The sequence below is a fragment of the Cheilinus undulatus genome, linkage group 8, assembly GCF_018320785.1.
Source record: "Cheilinus undulatus linkage group 8, ASM1832078v1, whole genome shotgun sequence".
In the NCBI taxonomy this organism is placed as follows: domain Eukaryota; kingdom Metazoa; phylum Chordata; class Actinopteri; order Labriformes; family Labridae; genus Cheilinus; species Cheilinus undulatus.
The window spans coordinates 22,591,907-22,606,597 of record NC_054872.1 but is presented as its reverse complement, the minus strand read 5'-3'; the positions used below and the strand labels follow the sequence as shown (position 1 = coordinate 22,606,597).

The following is a 14,691-nucleotide window of genomic DNA, read 5'->3' as shown; positions in this document are numbered from 1 at the left end:
AACTGACAGTTTGTTGCAATTTGCTTTAATTAATTGTCTCCTCACCAGGATGTGGACACTATCTATTTAACACAAGACAGCCGAGAGCTCAACCTTCAAGACTTCAGCCATCTGGAAAACAGGTGAGAAATTACAAACAGATGACTACATAATACCAAAAACCCCCATGCAATCAGATAAAAGATATACAACACTAAAAGAAGAGAGAAATTAGGTAGGTGTGGCATGAACAACATGCTGAAATCCCTTCTCTAACTTTAGGTGATGCTGATAAAGAAAATGTTAAGTTGAAGCTCTGACCTTTTCTCCCCTCTTCAGGGATCTGGTGGCTATCATAGCAGTCCTGGAGTTCAATCAGTGGTTCACCAAGCTATCTACCAAGGACTACAAACTGGTTAGTACCCACTTCTCTCAAAGTGTTGCTCTCATTTAAGAACACAGTTATAGTTGGCTTCAGGACTAACATCAAACATATTTTATATACACCTTTTTTTAAGAATTATTTCATCTATGCAATTTAAAGTTCATAGTAACAAACGGCCTCATTCACAAGTATCTTCTTTAGATTTTATTGCTTTTTTTACTTGGAAAAAAGATACATTTATGTCAGATCCACAACTTGTTTTTCCACTGATGAGTTTCAGTTCCTCTTGAGCTGGAAGCTCATGCACTTTTTTCCAAATTAGCAAGGAGAAAAGACCCTTTGATGACCATATACATCCATATGAGGTGGCAGGGCTGTGAGCAAACACAGAGGGCATACAGACAGGGGAAAGACAAACAGCAGGATGTCAGTAAAGTCCAGATTAAAATAAACTGTAGACACACTGGACTCCAAGTATAAGAAATACTAAGATATCTCTAAAGTGGATGTAGTGCTGTACAAAATGAAAAAACATCGCTTGATAAGTTGTTGTTCAGATAGCACTGTTAGCAGACACAACATGTATAGTGCTGTAATATGAAAAAGATGCATTGCAAATGATGCAGTTGGTTATTTATCTTCCTTCTTTGTCATTAAAACTGGAAAATAGGCAAGTGATCACTTGCCAGTAGCGTATGCCATTATCCTTTAGACTGATGTAGTGTAACTGAACAGTCCTGTGAAAAAGCCTCCCATCTTGAAGGGTGTAAAGTATAATGGAGGCTTTTATGGCTCCTCTTTTTGTTTGGACTTGTTGAGAGATCTTGGTTTAATTTATTGGCAGTACTTAGAGCTGCTGTTGAAATGCATTACTTTATAAGCCAGTGCTGTTCTAGCATTTTATCCACCCTCTTTATTTACACAAAAAGTACGGATTAAATACTAAAGTTGCAGTGCAAGGTAATGTTATAGCTTTAATGATTCAGTTGCTCTGTTCAATTTGTTTCATTTCCTCCGAATGAACAGTTGAAGTCAGCCTTGAGGAATTTTTTAGATACAAAAAAATGACCAGAGTGTCATTGTGGAAGATGGAGAGCCTAAAAGTAAAACATGCCACAAAAAAGTTGCCTGAAATCAGGCAATACTTAAGCACCTGTGGGATAACCACCCGGCGTTGTACACCAAAGTGAAGGTAGAAAGTAACTGGGTTAAGTCGTGTCAGTGTAAGGGATGGGGATCAAAACCCGGGTCCATAAGGATTCGGTTCTGTGTTTAGAAAATACCTGGAATCAGTAACATTTTAGCCTATCGATACTGCTATCGAGTCTCACAGGCTCTGTGACGTACCGTAATTTTAAGATAAGACTGGTGTAAAAACATACATCAGTTCTTTCAAGGGGAACATAAACTAGAAGTGTCATGCATCACATCAAACAAGAATGTACCTTAAACTGTCGGCTTGAGGAAAAAAGATGCTGCCTGTGAGTCGCATGCTATCATATGGTATCCTGCTGCTATCCAGTGCTGGGAGTAACAGGCTCATATCCCTCACTTAAGCTGCTTCAGGACAGTTTTCTTCTTCAGCTGCTCAAATAAATGCTGATAAATGCTCCAAAACTTTGAGCAAGTCCTGTTTGTTAACAAAATTAATCCAGTATAGAAATCTGCAGTGGAATCAGCGGAATTGAAGTTAATTAGCGAACTTTACGAGCTGAAGACGGAAAATATAATGCGTTCAGGTAACCTCAGCAAATTAGACAACTGTAGTCTGTATGTTATGATGTGTTCAAATGCCAACTAAATATGGGAAAATTTAGTTTTTGACAAGAAACTTTCATAAATACAGTTGTGAATATGAAGAATGTGTTTCTATTTGAGGGATATAAAATAGATGTGACTGACTGAATTATAGCTTTTTAACTCAAACACTGCTCAGCTAAGACCACTCGAATGGTCCATCCAAATGGGATCATTATTATTTTTCTGGTAATTTTTGGTTACTTTACATTGTTGAGATATTATTTTGTTATGAGAGCATCCTAGGATGGAAATAAATTAAAATACAAGATCTGTAAGGAGTGTTCATGTGATTTTACTTATTCGTGGTAGTGTGAAATTAATTAATGCAAAAATAATCATGATAATCGTAAAATCGCGATTATTTCTCTGACAATAATCGCACCAAGAGAATCTGTAATCGTGACATCCCTAGTGACAATACAGTGAGGAGATCACTGCTTAAGACACACACTAGATCTGTGTGTATCAGCCAGTTCCTCTGACTTTGTAAAGGTCTTGCCTCTCACTTCCTTACAACACTGCTACACTCCACTTCTACAGCCACGGTGGTTTCTGCCAAATTGCTATTCTGTTTAAAAGGTTGAGTGAGAGCTTGGACAGGTCTGTGTCTTGCTATCCATCTGTCTGCCAAATACCAAATCTCAAGTGGCAGTGAGCCTTTCACAGGCACCAGCTAATCTGAACAAAAAAAACAAGGAGGATCACAGAGTTACAAAGACAAAGATTGAACTTCTGATTTGCATGTGTGATGAGAAGCAGAAGTGTTTACATTGTTGACCTGATGACCATGGTGTTAGTTAGGGCATAGTTAAATTTCAAAAGTTTTATACTTAGAACGCCATGATTGTTGAGGCTAAGTTACAGAATTTACCACTTAAATACAATTTTGGTAAGAATCAAACAAAGCTAGACTACCTGTTTTTCTTTTAAAGCAACAAAGAATAACTCTTAGGCAACCAATATTGTATCATTTTCTGTTGTTAAGTTCAAATCAATGCAGGCAAACTCCTGCAAATTGTGCAAATAAGTCGGCAGTGCCTGGTTAATGAAACATTTCCAACGTAGCGGTGCAGTTTAGACAGTGGTCTTGCTTTAACATGAACTATGTAAGAATAAAAGCTTTCACCATCAAAGTCAGAGCACTTTTTAGCTCTCAGTTTGGCAATGTATCTTGTTAAAAGTAATTGAAAAGGTGATAGGTGATACATCATTTTAGTCAGGTCTATGCCCCAATGGCCTGGTCTGTGCTGGTATTATATCGCAAGATGGTTATATGTGTGTAAAACAGCAAGTGACTACCATGTTTGATACCATGTTCAACTTGAAACAACAGCATCTAAGGAGACAAATAGATAGTGAACAGTGTCAACACAATCTTGTCCTAGACATGGAGTTCATCTTATGTGGAACCTCTTTACATAGACAGAAGCTGCATTAACATCTCATTCACATTTGCATCGTCATGCATTGAGTTGTTATAGGGCCATTCATTACCTTTCCCATCTACACTCTTTCTGTTCTTGTCTTAGTTTAAGTCTGTTGCTTGCTGTTTACCATCTTACTGCCTCAGCATGCCTCATGAGATGCATGCATGGACAATAATTAAGGATTTGAGGAGCTCCAGTGCACGGCTAGTTGCTTAAAAGATATTTGATAGAGGAACATGATATAATTTAAAGGCAATTAAAATTCTACCGGCAAATAGGTGCAGCATTTCTATGGTAAATGACATATTTTACACTTTTTTTTTTTTTTTTTTTTTGCATAGACTAGTGTTCGACAAGGTGTTTGGAAGCCAAATGATGGCGGTGGACTCACTGAAACTATTGTCTCAAACATACTTTCAGTCAGCCTAGCAAGTGGGTAAAAATGGAGCTGAGGCAGACCTTGTTGCTTGGCAAACAGTTCCAAGAAGTCCACCTTTCAGTCAGTTTAGTTGAGTGTGCAAAACTCTCAGCCTTGATAAAACAGATGTTACGAAGGAAGAAATAAAACCCCAACAGTGTGTACCAACAGAAAATGATCTATGGACCAAAACATTTTTATTTATGCAAAAAAAAAAATACATTTGGTATTTTAATTCAAGTGTTAATGGTACTTCCAATGTTTTTGGCTCTTTCACACTGGGAGTATTTTTCAATGCCACTGAGCTGAAACATTTCCATCTAGTTTGTGAAGCTCATCGTCGTGCCAGCATATTATGGACAATGAAAAAAGCATAAAACAGCAATTTTATGTCAGTAAACAAGAGTTAGCTAGCTAAACGAGAGCCAAGTCTCCTTTGCAGCAGCTCCTCTCCTTCACCTGTCAGTCATATCAGCCATGCTCTTCTTTTTGCATAAATGTGCCAAACACAGCTTAAACATAAACAAACACATGCCAGTGGTTCTCAACTGGACTTGCTCACCACCTTATTGACAAATTACTACCCAAATTACTGTTTCTTTTTAATCAAAACAAGATGTTTTTGATGAAAAGTTGGGCAGTTTGGACTCAAGTTGAAACAGAAAAATGTGATGGAACGAAGGGATAGAGGCATGCCCTTTAAAATAAAAGCACATTACAGACTTTTGTTTGACTGCTGGCTACCAAACAAATTGCCTTCACTGGGTTGATAAAGTGAACCTTGAACCTTGAACATAGTTTTTTCCAGGCATACATCTGGGATCCATGGAAAATGACCTTGTGACCCACTTTTGGGCCCCTTCCTACCAGTTCAGAGCTGGCTTTATACAGCTTTAACAATGAAGAAATGAGCTCTAGCTCTAGTGGACACTCAAGGAACTTCATTTGACATTGGCTTCACTTTTCAACACCTTGATATTTTTGTCTCTTTCTGTGCTAAATAGTGTTTCCAATGTTTGATATATCCCTGTCTTCATTTCTACACTACATTGTCTCTCACCCCACCTTCCTCTAACACACTCAGTAGAGCCGTTTGTAGCTCCCTTTACAGAATTTTCCCCCTTTGTTTCCTCCTTCTCCCCCTCCTGTGTGTTGACGGAGGATCAGTCCAGTGTTCTCGTGTGATAAGACTCTTAATCCTAACCAGACAAAGGAGCTCAATGTCTCAGGCTGTTGCCCCCCTGCAGCGCTCCATAAGTAACTCTCCTTCTCAAGGCTTCGCTCAGTCTTACCAATTACCACACGCAGCTTCCTCAGTCTAAACAATTATCCCAAACCTCCGTCACACACTATTTCTTTTGTATTGGGTTTCAAGATCCTGTCCATCACCATGTTGTGTGTGCATATTTAGAGTGAAACACTCATGCAGACACATGAACACCTTGTGTAAAGGGTGTCCTTTCTATCGATGATTGGTGTTTTGTATTGGGCCCTAAAACTTTTGTGGTAGGAAGGTTTCAGCTTTATTAATCCTGTTTTTTAGAGTGTTGGTTTCGTTTTTGATCGACTTTGCTTTGGCAGCCATTCTGTTGTTTTGTTGTGCTGCAGGAAAGATTTTGCATGCTCCTTTGATAACTGTTTTATGAGACAGAAACTCCTTTGGGTATTTTAAGGGAATTTCTGTCTTGAGTGAGCTTACTTTCCCCGCATGTATGTGTATTCATTGATAATGAAGAGACTGGAGAAACAGGAGTTTCAAGGATGTGCTGTGGAGCAAGAGTTCTGAATTGTTTTGATCCAGTGCCAATGGAAACAAAAACAAGTCAGGAGGAAGACTGAAAGGGAAAAAGAGAACGTGATGGCAGCAAACGGAGCTGTGAGACTGAAAACTGAAGGTCAGCGGTGGGGTCAGCGGACAGAGTGTAAGGGAGGGATGCCAGATGAGTTAGGAAATGAGTCAGAAACTATCAGGAAATAGAGATCAGATTGAAAGCCAAAGTGAGGGGAACTCGACATTTCCAGGATGATGTACCGGCCAAATCTATTGACATGCACCAGTTCAACTTGAGGGCAAAGAAATGCCTGTCAGCAGGCACTATGAGATTTAACCTTAAAATTTGATTGAAAAATCGATTAATTATGGGCAATTTTAATCTGTTTGGCAAAGTTTGTATTGAATACTTTTTATCAACCATACAAGGGTACTATCTACTGTGGGTTGCTCCCTTTCAGTGTCAGCAGTTAAAGAAGAGAGACATGCAGACACAGTGGAAGCAAGGGAAGTTTTGAAAATAGAGAAAGGACAACTTGTTTGGAAGTGATGTGTAGACAGGGTGTGAGCTGAAAAAGTCAAAAATAAGTGTGCAAATATTGCGAGAGACCAAGGAACCACTCAAAACGCACATCCAACATGATGCAGCATGTAAAACTGTGCCATGCTGTGAAGCACCAGACACCAAAACAGAATAATCTTCCATGTCTGGAAGAGAATTTGAAACTCTTCTGACTTGGACTAGGGTAAGATCCACAGAGAATACTAAGTGCATTTCTGTGTTAAGTATGGTACTGATGAATAATAAGTAGCGTGATTGAAAACTTGAATGGAGGATTGAGAGAATCTTGTTCCTTTTTAAATAGTCTGGGCTTCAATGTTAGACACTCAGGCCACATCATTTTTAAAGAGATTTACCTGTGCAATACATTTTATAGGATTTATTAAAGAGTTTTTATCTGACACTTAAGTTTCTGATTTTGTCCATGTTGTGTTGAAGTTGTTCTTCATGTGGCTCAGGCTTTTGATCAGCTGATAAATTAACCAGGTCTCTCCCATAAAAGAGATTTTAAGGGTGCACTAACACGAGGACCAAGTTGCCTCATACCGTGCTGGAGCATGCTTGTCCCCCCTCCCCTGTACTCAACTTACCTGCACAGAAACTGCTACAAACCCAACTGGGCCTGCGCACAGATATATCGCACTGTAATATGAAAGAACTGTGGTCTAACGAGGTCAGCGCAATGAAGAAATTGCACACCTGGTCTTGTGCATTTACATGAGCAATTTTACTATACTGAAAATGTCCTAAGCTGCAGGTCAGACAAACTGGACTTTAGGTCTTAAGCTTGCTTGGTATGGCAGTATAGCATGCCTAGTGGGAATGGGTCCTTAATTTGAATTGTCTTCCTAGTTGAATTAAGGTAAAGTAAATACAGGAAGAATATTTCACAGTGACATGTTTAATGTATAAAGGAAAAAAAATGCATTGTTTTTATTACTGAAAATGCAGTAGGTATATGGCCTAGAATTTATTGTATTTTTTGGTCTTTGTTGTAACTGTACTCAACTCCTGACTGAGCATAAGATTACAGAAAATGTTTTTATAAGTCTATATTTTACAACGTTGTACCTGCACCTTTAAGTTTTATTTCTCTAAAATAACAACTAGGACTTTAACTTTGAAGAAATTGGTGGAAATAGTATGTTGTTTGAATAACTTAATCAGTGGAGCTGGCTACCGTGTTAACAGCTGCTTCTCTGACCCTGTTTAATGCAACAGACTACTACTTTAAATTATTACTTAAAGGTGCAGTATGTAAGATTGTTAGATGTTGCTTATATTCCTCAATCAGATTCTAGATAGCAAGCTCACTTCTGATGTTAACTGTTGCAAACAGTGGAATTAAAGAAGAAGCAAATCTGTTATTTGAACCCTTCTGTGTTACTGTAGAAAAATGCAAGATGTAAAAATCAAAGATGGAGGGAGTCCGCCAACAACAGTTGTGCTACAATCCGCCTGCAAATCGTACTGCATTAGCAGTAAAATGTTCCCTCTCTAGTCAATCGGTCAATTGATGGCCATTGAAAAACCATGTCGATCCACATGGGGCAGATCAATCCATACAGCTGGAAACACTTGCAAAGTATCCAGTAACTTCAAAATACAATACAATGCACAGACTCCCAATCATAAATCATCACTTAATCAACATTACATCTCATTCTGGAGCATGAGCACAAGGCCATTGGGAGGTCAGTGGGTCGCAGATATATTACAGCACCATTGGCCAGAAAAAGTTCCGTTTTGAAGTAAAAAGCCACAGAATTTTACATGAAACCACAGATTCTTTGTAGCAAATATTAGCCTATTCACTTCATAATATACCCACCCATGGTGGAAGCAATAAAATCATGGAATCATGGTTAAATAAATTGCAAATCAACCCCAAAAAGGAAAAAAAAAAAACCCTGTTGATATACTACTCCTGCATGAACTCGCAGTTCCCCTGTGATCTTTAGTCTCTTGCGTTGCACAGCGGTCTAGACATGCTCGCCTTTGGTCAGAGCAAAACTGTGGTGCTGCAGAGGGCTGCAGGTGTATTTGGACATTGCGGATTACACTCATGCTTATACATGCTGACAACTGAGCTCAGACAGAGCTGTTGTCTGCCACACTCATAGCAACATTGATTATGCCTCATTTGTGCACAATAACAAAATGCATGTGTTTAATCTGGTGATAAGGGTATTGCAAAAATCCAGTCTGTGGCAGAAATTTTACCAATGACTATACTGGCCTAACAACCACCACTAGTTTATAACTCTGAAATTAAAAAGTTTTCTTTGATTTATTAAGTTAAAAGTAGATAAAAAAAAATTTCACCCTTCTTATGATCTGATTAACAGTTCAGAATCATACCTGTTTACATATCAACTATATTGTCATTCTTTGTAAAAACTAGAAATAAAAAAAAAAAAAGATGAAATGTTGATGTCTTTTGTCGTGAGCCCGGTGTTGTTTTGTCTTTCATGTTTTGAGTTGAGTGCGTTGATAATCCCTAGCCTGCACAATTGTATCAATAGTGTTCACAGTGACATTATAGATACTGTGAAGATGTGTCCTGGATCATGAACCATAAAGTGAGCAGCAAGAAATAAATGCTCTCCCAGGCTCAGTCAGGGTGATAAGGAATCTCACAGAGCAGCGGACTGGATAATAACACACACACAAGCAGGTGGCTATCATAGCGTGTGATTATGCTGCTCAGGCTGTTTGTTTTGTGGTTTAATGGAGATGCTGAGCTGAAAATGAGAGGAAGAGAGAAGCCACAATTGGAGGACCACCCCTCTTTTTACCTCATGATCACACAGTATGAGTGTGTCCGTGTGAGTGTGAGTTTAGCAGCATACAGGGTCAGAACGGCACAGCATGACAAGGCTTTTATTTAATGAGTTGTAAATGGTGCTGTACACATGCTGACAGTGTCACTGTGCTGTCACCAACAGCTTTATTGTGACTCTGGTGGAAAATACAGCCGTCTTTGTGCACTCGCTCACACTCTCACTGCGACTCTGCTCTCCTCTCTTTTCTGTATGTCATCCCTCACTACCCTCATATCTCCTTTTTCTGTATGATGTGTCATCCCTCACTGCCCCCATCTTTCTTTTTCCCTTTCTGTAATACTCATAGTTATACAGGGCAAATATGTGAACAACAGAGTCTTTCTTCTCTCTCTCACCAGTATCCCTCTCTCTTTCTCTCCCCCTCACTGTGGATAACAGTGTGGCACAATGTCACCACTCATGGACAGTCTGATGCTGCTGGCTGACAGAAACAGGAATGTCAATTACCAAGAATAACAAGAAAACAATAGTCCAGTAAAGTTCTGTAATTACTACAAAAATGTTTGTGTTATGAATCAGTGCTGCTAATTGGAGAGGAGAATTAGAGATACTGTAGTAAAGCAGACAGGACACGGAGTACGACACAGTGAACTGGGTCAGTGAACATCTAGGTAGGGCAGGGACGTCACACTGCTAAATTTTTAATTTCCTCTAAATATGAGTGCTTTCTCTTCCCTTCCTATTCCGTCTCCCGTGGTGTTACAAACCACAGAAGCGAGACAACTTTCTCCCTCCTAGTGTCTGCCATCCCTGCTCTCTCCTTGTCACATAGAATTGGTCTTTAAGAGAGAAAGACAGAATTCCTCTGCATACTGGGTTTTCTTTTTCGCATTTTTCAGTCTTAATTAGCATAAATGAGCATCTCTCCACCAAGATCCCACCACCGAACACTAGTGGGAATCATGTGTCCCAAAAGTAAATTTCTGTGTTATTTCTGTGACCTTGAATGTTTCACTCCAAGCTTTGCTGTTCCAGATAAAAGTGCATTTAAAGCCTTGAAGCTAGTTCAGTTAATTAGTATATTTTTTTAATCTTTTGATTAGCTGAACTGTGAGCTTCTGTTCTCACTGCTGAGACTTAAAATGTGTAACTTATCTTTTTATCACCGTCCACCATAAACCCTTTAGTTACAAACATCAAAGTAAATTCAGAGATTCTTTTTTCCTGCCTTGTTTTACCTCTACTTCCTGTGTCATAATATTCGTAAAGTTTTAATCTAATATCTGTGTTGTATTTCTGTGCTGTGCTTCTGTTTGTCCTCAGTCTGCAGACGTGTGTGAGCAGATCTTTCGGGTAGTGTCTCGATCCAGTCGACTAGAAGAGTTGGTTCTGGACAACGCAGGACTCAAAACGTGAGAAAAGCAAAATATTAAAGCGGTATTTCCCCAATTCATGGCTTTCATGTGACACTGCACCGCACACTTGTGGAACCTCCTTTTTCCAGCACTAAAGGCTTCTTACTGCTTCACACTGAGAAGACGGTCACATATGTGTTTTCACTAGTTTTAATTTTTTAAAGAAAGAAAGTTGTTGTTCAGCTGGAAGCACTAACTAATGAGAAGACAAGTCCAGATACATTTTCAGAACCCCGTCAGAGAAAGGAAATCAAAAGGGGAGTAAATAATGGATTAATGCGGTTAGATAGTCTGTCAAACATTATGTTAACTTGATCAAAATGTGACTGTCTCTAGCTAACATTACAGTGCCAGAACTCTCACTGACCACTGAAAGTGATCATACTACAATCATTTAATACTGTACTAGCTAATGTTGGCTAGTTAGCACTCACCTATAACATAACTTCTTGCCCTTCACTTCTTAAAGAGCATCATTACAGACTCAAACACTGTCAACAATTTTGTGGACTTTCATCCTGGCGGCTGCATAAGGGGAGGTTTCTCTTCTAGGGTATGTAGACATGTCTAAAAGATGTAGGTATGTAAGGCCTTAAGGAGTCATCACAGGGACCTATATGCCACAACCTGAGCTTGACAGAGGGGAAGGGGAAGCCAGAGTCAAGCTCTTCAATATCAAAACACTGATCAGTCACTTGTCAGCCAAAGTCATGTTCAACAACATTTCTTTTGGCTGGGTCTTTTTAGTACTGCTGATACACCCGGAGACCATTGGTGTGTTTTTGGCCCCTGGAACATCCACAGCATGGCCAGGGACTCGTGGCAACCCTGCTTATCTGCCTAGATGGTACTCTGGGCCATGCTTACTTGCTACATCCACTACATGAGCCCGTCCTAAAGGTGTAGATTTTATGTTTTCCCATCCCACTGTTAATTCGCAAGAACATAGAGCATGTCCAGGGTTGTGTCTATCCTCCTTCACACACAATGGTGCCTTCAGGCATCTTACCCCCCCACATCCTAACTGCAGCCTCAGTCAGCCGAAACATGCCTAAAAGTTATGCACAGTACTGAACACTGGTAGATAAACCTCACCAAAGCAAAGTTCTGGCTTAGATCTTACTGGTTTAAGTGATTTCAATAGGGTTCCTGTGCCATGTGACAGTTGCCCCCATTATTTTCAATGTACAAATACATCTAGACATGCTACCACACTTAATGTCGCTGTTCTGTTTCCAGCATGGCTGGCTGCAGCAGTTGAAGTTTTTCCTGGGAAAGCAGTTGTTTTGTTCATCTCAGCTGCTGTAGTAGCAGCTCTGTTTGAGAACACAGAAAAGCTTTGTTAGCTTTAAGCTAACAAAGCAATGCAATTAATGTTACTACACAAGCAGCCAAGTTAGCTAAGTTAGCTTTAGCAACATGAGCTTTAGCAAACATAGATGACATACGTACGTAGCTTACATCTTCTTTTTGAGCTTAGCTTTATCTACCTCAGCTACGTAGCTCCGTGAGCTTTGCAGTGGTTGATGTGGTATGGAGCTGGACCTGTCCACATGGGGAAAAAAAACAGGGGAAATTTAAGATAATCTTCTCTGTGGAACCTTTGTAAGACAAGATCATTTTTCCATGTTTGAAAAACAAGCAAATTAGTCTTTGTTATAGCTTGATATTTGAGTCTTTAACAAAGATTAAACACACTACTGACAACTTATATGTCATAATATACTTTTATATTTGTGCACGTTGTAAATTGATTACATAAATAATTAGTATTTTTAATCATCTTAACCTTATTTTCTTCATAATTCATGTTTCTTCTATGTGAAACAGTTTAAATGCTCAGAACTTCCCTTTGATGATTAATTAAATGTTTTAATATTGATAAGAAATAATATTTATAATAAATATTTTGTGTTCAAGGCTTTCCATTAAAAGAAAATTATCAGTACAGCAAAACCTGTGATTCCCAGCAATCATTCCTTGTCTTTACACTTGCATTTCATCCCTTGTCAAAATGCTTTGACTCAATTTGAATGTGATTTTCCTGTCTGCCAGGACAAACTACAGAGTGATTTGTTGTCAGTGCTTCTGGTAGGTCAACCAAGTAAATGTTGGTTATACTCACACGATTAATGAAATTGTTTCACCCTCTGCAGTGATTTTGCCCAGAAGCTTGCAGCTGCCCTGGCCCATAACCCCAGCTCAGGACTCACCACCATTAATCTTGCCAACAACCCACTGGAGGACAGAGGTACTATACCCGCTAATCCAGTCTAATCTGTAAAGATCTCTCACCTTTGATACTCTTTACTGTACTGTGTTCTTCATCAGGTGCTAAAGGTGACTCTCTGACCTCTGACCTCTTTCCTGTCCAGTCTTAGTTGCAAATTACAACTGTTTTTAATGTGTGAAGTAAAAACCACAGCCTGTAGAGTATGATAGTATTGGAAATTTGGCTTCACTTGTAACAGTGCAGTGACTTTAATATTTCATCCCCTCTTTCCTAAGGCCGATCAGTTTATCCAGGACACATGAATTAAAGATACATTCCACCAAATATTCAGGAAGTCACATGCAAAGTACAACAGAGTAACAGGAGTCAAATTTCTGGTGTAATTTGTTCTCATGTACATTTCTTTTACAAGGTTCTGTTGAATCTATACTTCAATATAGATGGAAATGTTACTCGTACAACTTTTAAAATGTTTTGCTCTCTTTTAAGACTCGTTTCCAGTCATTGTACACCAGATTAGTTACTTTGGAAGCTGCTTCTTAAGTTCTAAATTTGCTTTTACTCTTTAAATAGTTTATATCTGTTGAGTGTTTTAAAAAAAATCCTTTGGTTTTAAATGCCGCTGCTTTTTCAAGAGAGTTATAGCAAACACTGACAACCATTTAACAATAAAAGCTTCTTCTGTTGAATGAAGACTTGAAGTAATTTGTAATTAACCATAATAGTCTTTGCCTGCACACATTGACTGGTTAAAGCAGTCCTGAGAGAGAGAGGGAAATCTCTTTATTTCTGTTATCTACTTGTATCTGCAGGTGTGTCCTCGCTGGGTGCTCAGTTTGCCAAACTTCGTATTGGGCTAAAGCATTTAAACTTCTCCAAAACCTCATTATCACCCAAAGGTACGTGTTCCTTCTCCATTTGTCTTTTTATTCAGGTACCAAAGGCACTGTTTACATTTTGCATCCATGATGCGTTTTTGGGCAATCAGACACCAAGATGAATGCGCTTAGTACATGCGTCCACATTATGCATTCTTCAGTGACGACCTGCAATCAGAACTCATTTGCCGGCCACCTATGCAAAAACCAGCCCATACATCATTCTTGTGGTTCTCAGTCTTATCATGGCTGTGTATCTCTGCATGCTGATTGCAGTAAAGCTGCTGAATATTTGATGTCAAGTTGAACTGTGAACTAACTGCAAGTCAAGAGGCTAGCAATGCATTTTTAACAGCCTTTTCCTCATTTTGTTATGAATATATTTTAAAGGAAACGCTGATATCCTATTTAGCAAACAATGAACCTTCATGGCTGCTTGTTAGAATGAAATAACAACTAAAGACGACAGTTGATAAGGGAGTCTTGACATGTAATTTGCAAATGAGCCATTTCTGAATTTCATGTGAGTGACGGTAGCTGGTTTCAGTTTTAGAGACAGTGTCCTTTTTTGGTTTTGTTCTTCTTTTTTTTTTTTTTTTTTGCTTTTTGGTTTTATAGAAAATTAAAGATTGGTACTAAATGAATAGCCACTTGGGAGCGGGAGAGCCGGCTCTTATCTCTGAGCTGAGACAAATTATTCTGATCTCTAAGAAGAGACAAACTTCTCATCAGTACAAGTGAGACAGGATGGATGTAAAAAAAGCTGCGCTGTAAGTTTTACCCCAGATCATGTCACTTGAAGGAGCATTATTTAATGCATTTTAAAACAGGTGAGGACAAAAATATTACCCCTCCATGAAAATTTAGTTTTTCCCAAGTAATTCCCAGGTGCTGTCAAAAAGAGCAGTGGATTGTTTAACACAGCTTTTCCAAATGTCCTAATTTTAATTTTGGATCCTTACATTATTTTATTTTGCACACAGAAAAAAGTTACTTCACAAAAACTACCAAGGTCATAATTATTAGCCCCCTTTGGA

General features: G+C 38.9%; 1 protein-coding gene across 2 annotated transcripts in view; it reads left to right on the top strand.

The window, feature by feature from the left end:
- LOC121513415 (F-actin-uncapping protein LRRC16A-like) overlaps nt 1-14,691 on the top strand; it is a 129,305-nt gene that overhangs the window by 67,311 nt on the left and 47,303 nt on the right. For both annotated transcript variants that reach the window (XM_041793161.1, XM_041793162.1), the window contains exons 8-12: nt 49-122; nt 319-394; nt 10,452-10,540; nt 12,700-12,794; nt 13,589-13,675. In XM_041793161.1, the coding sequence (XP_041649095.1) occupies nt 49-122; nt 319-394; nt 10,452-10,540; nt 12,700-12,794; nt 13,589-13,675 (421 nt within the window). The remainder of the gene's footprint in view (nt 1-48; nt 123-318; nt 395-10,451; nt 10,541-12,699; nt 12,795-13,588; nt 13,676-14,691) is intronic.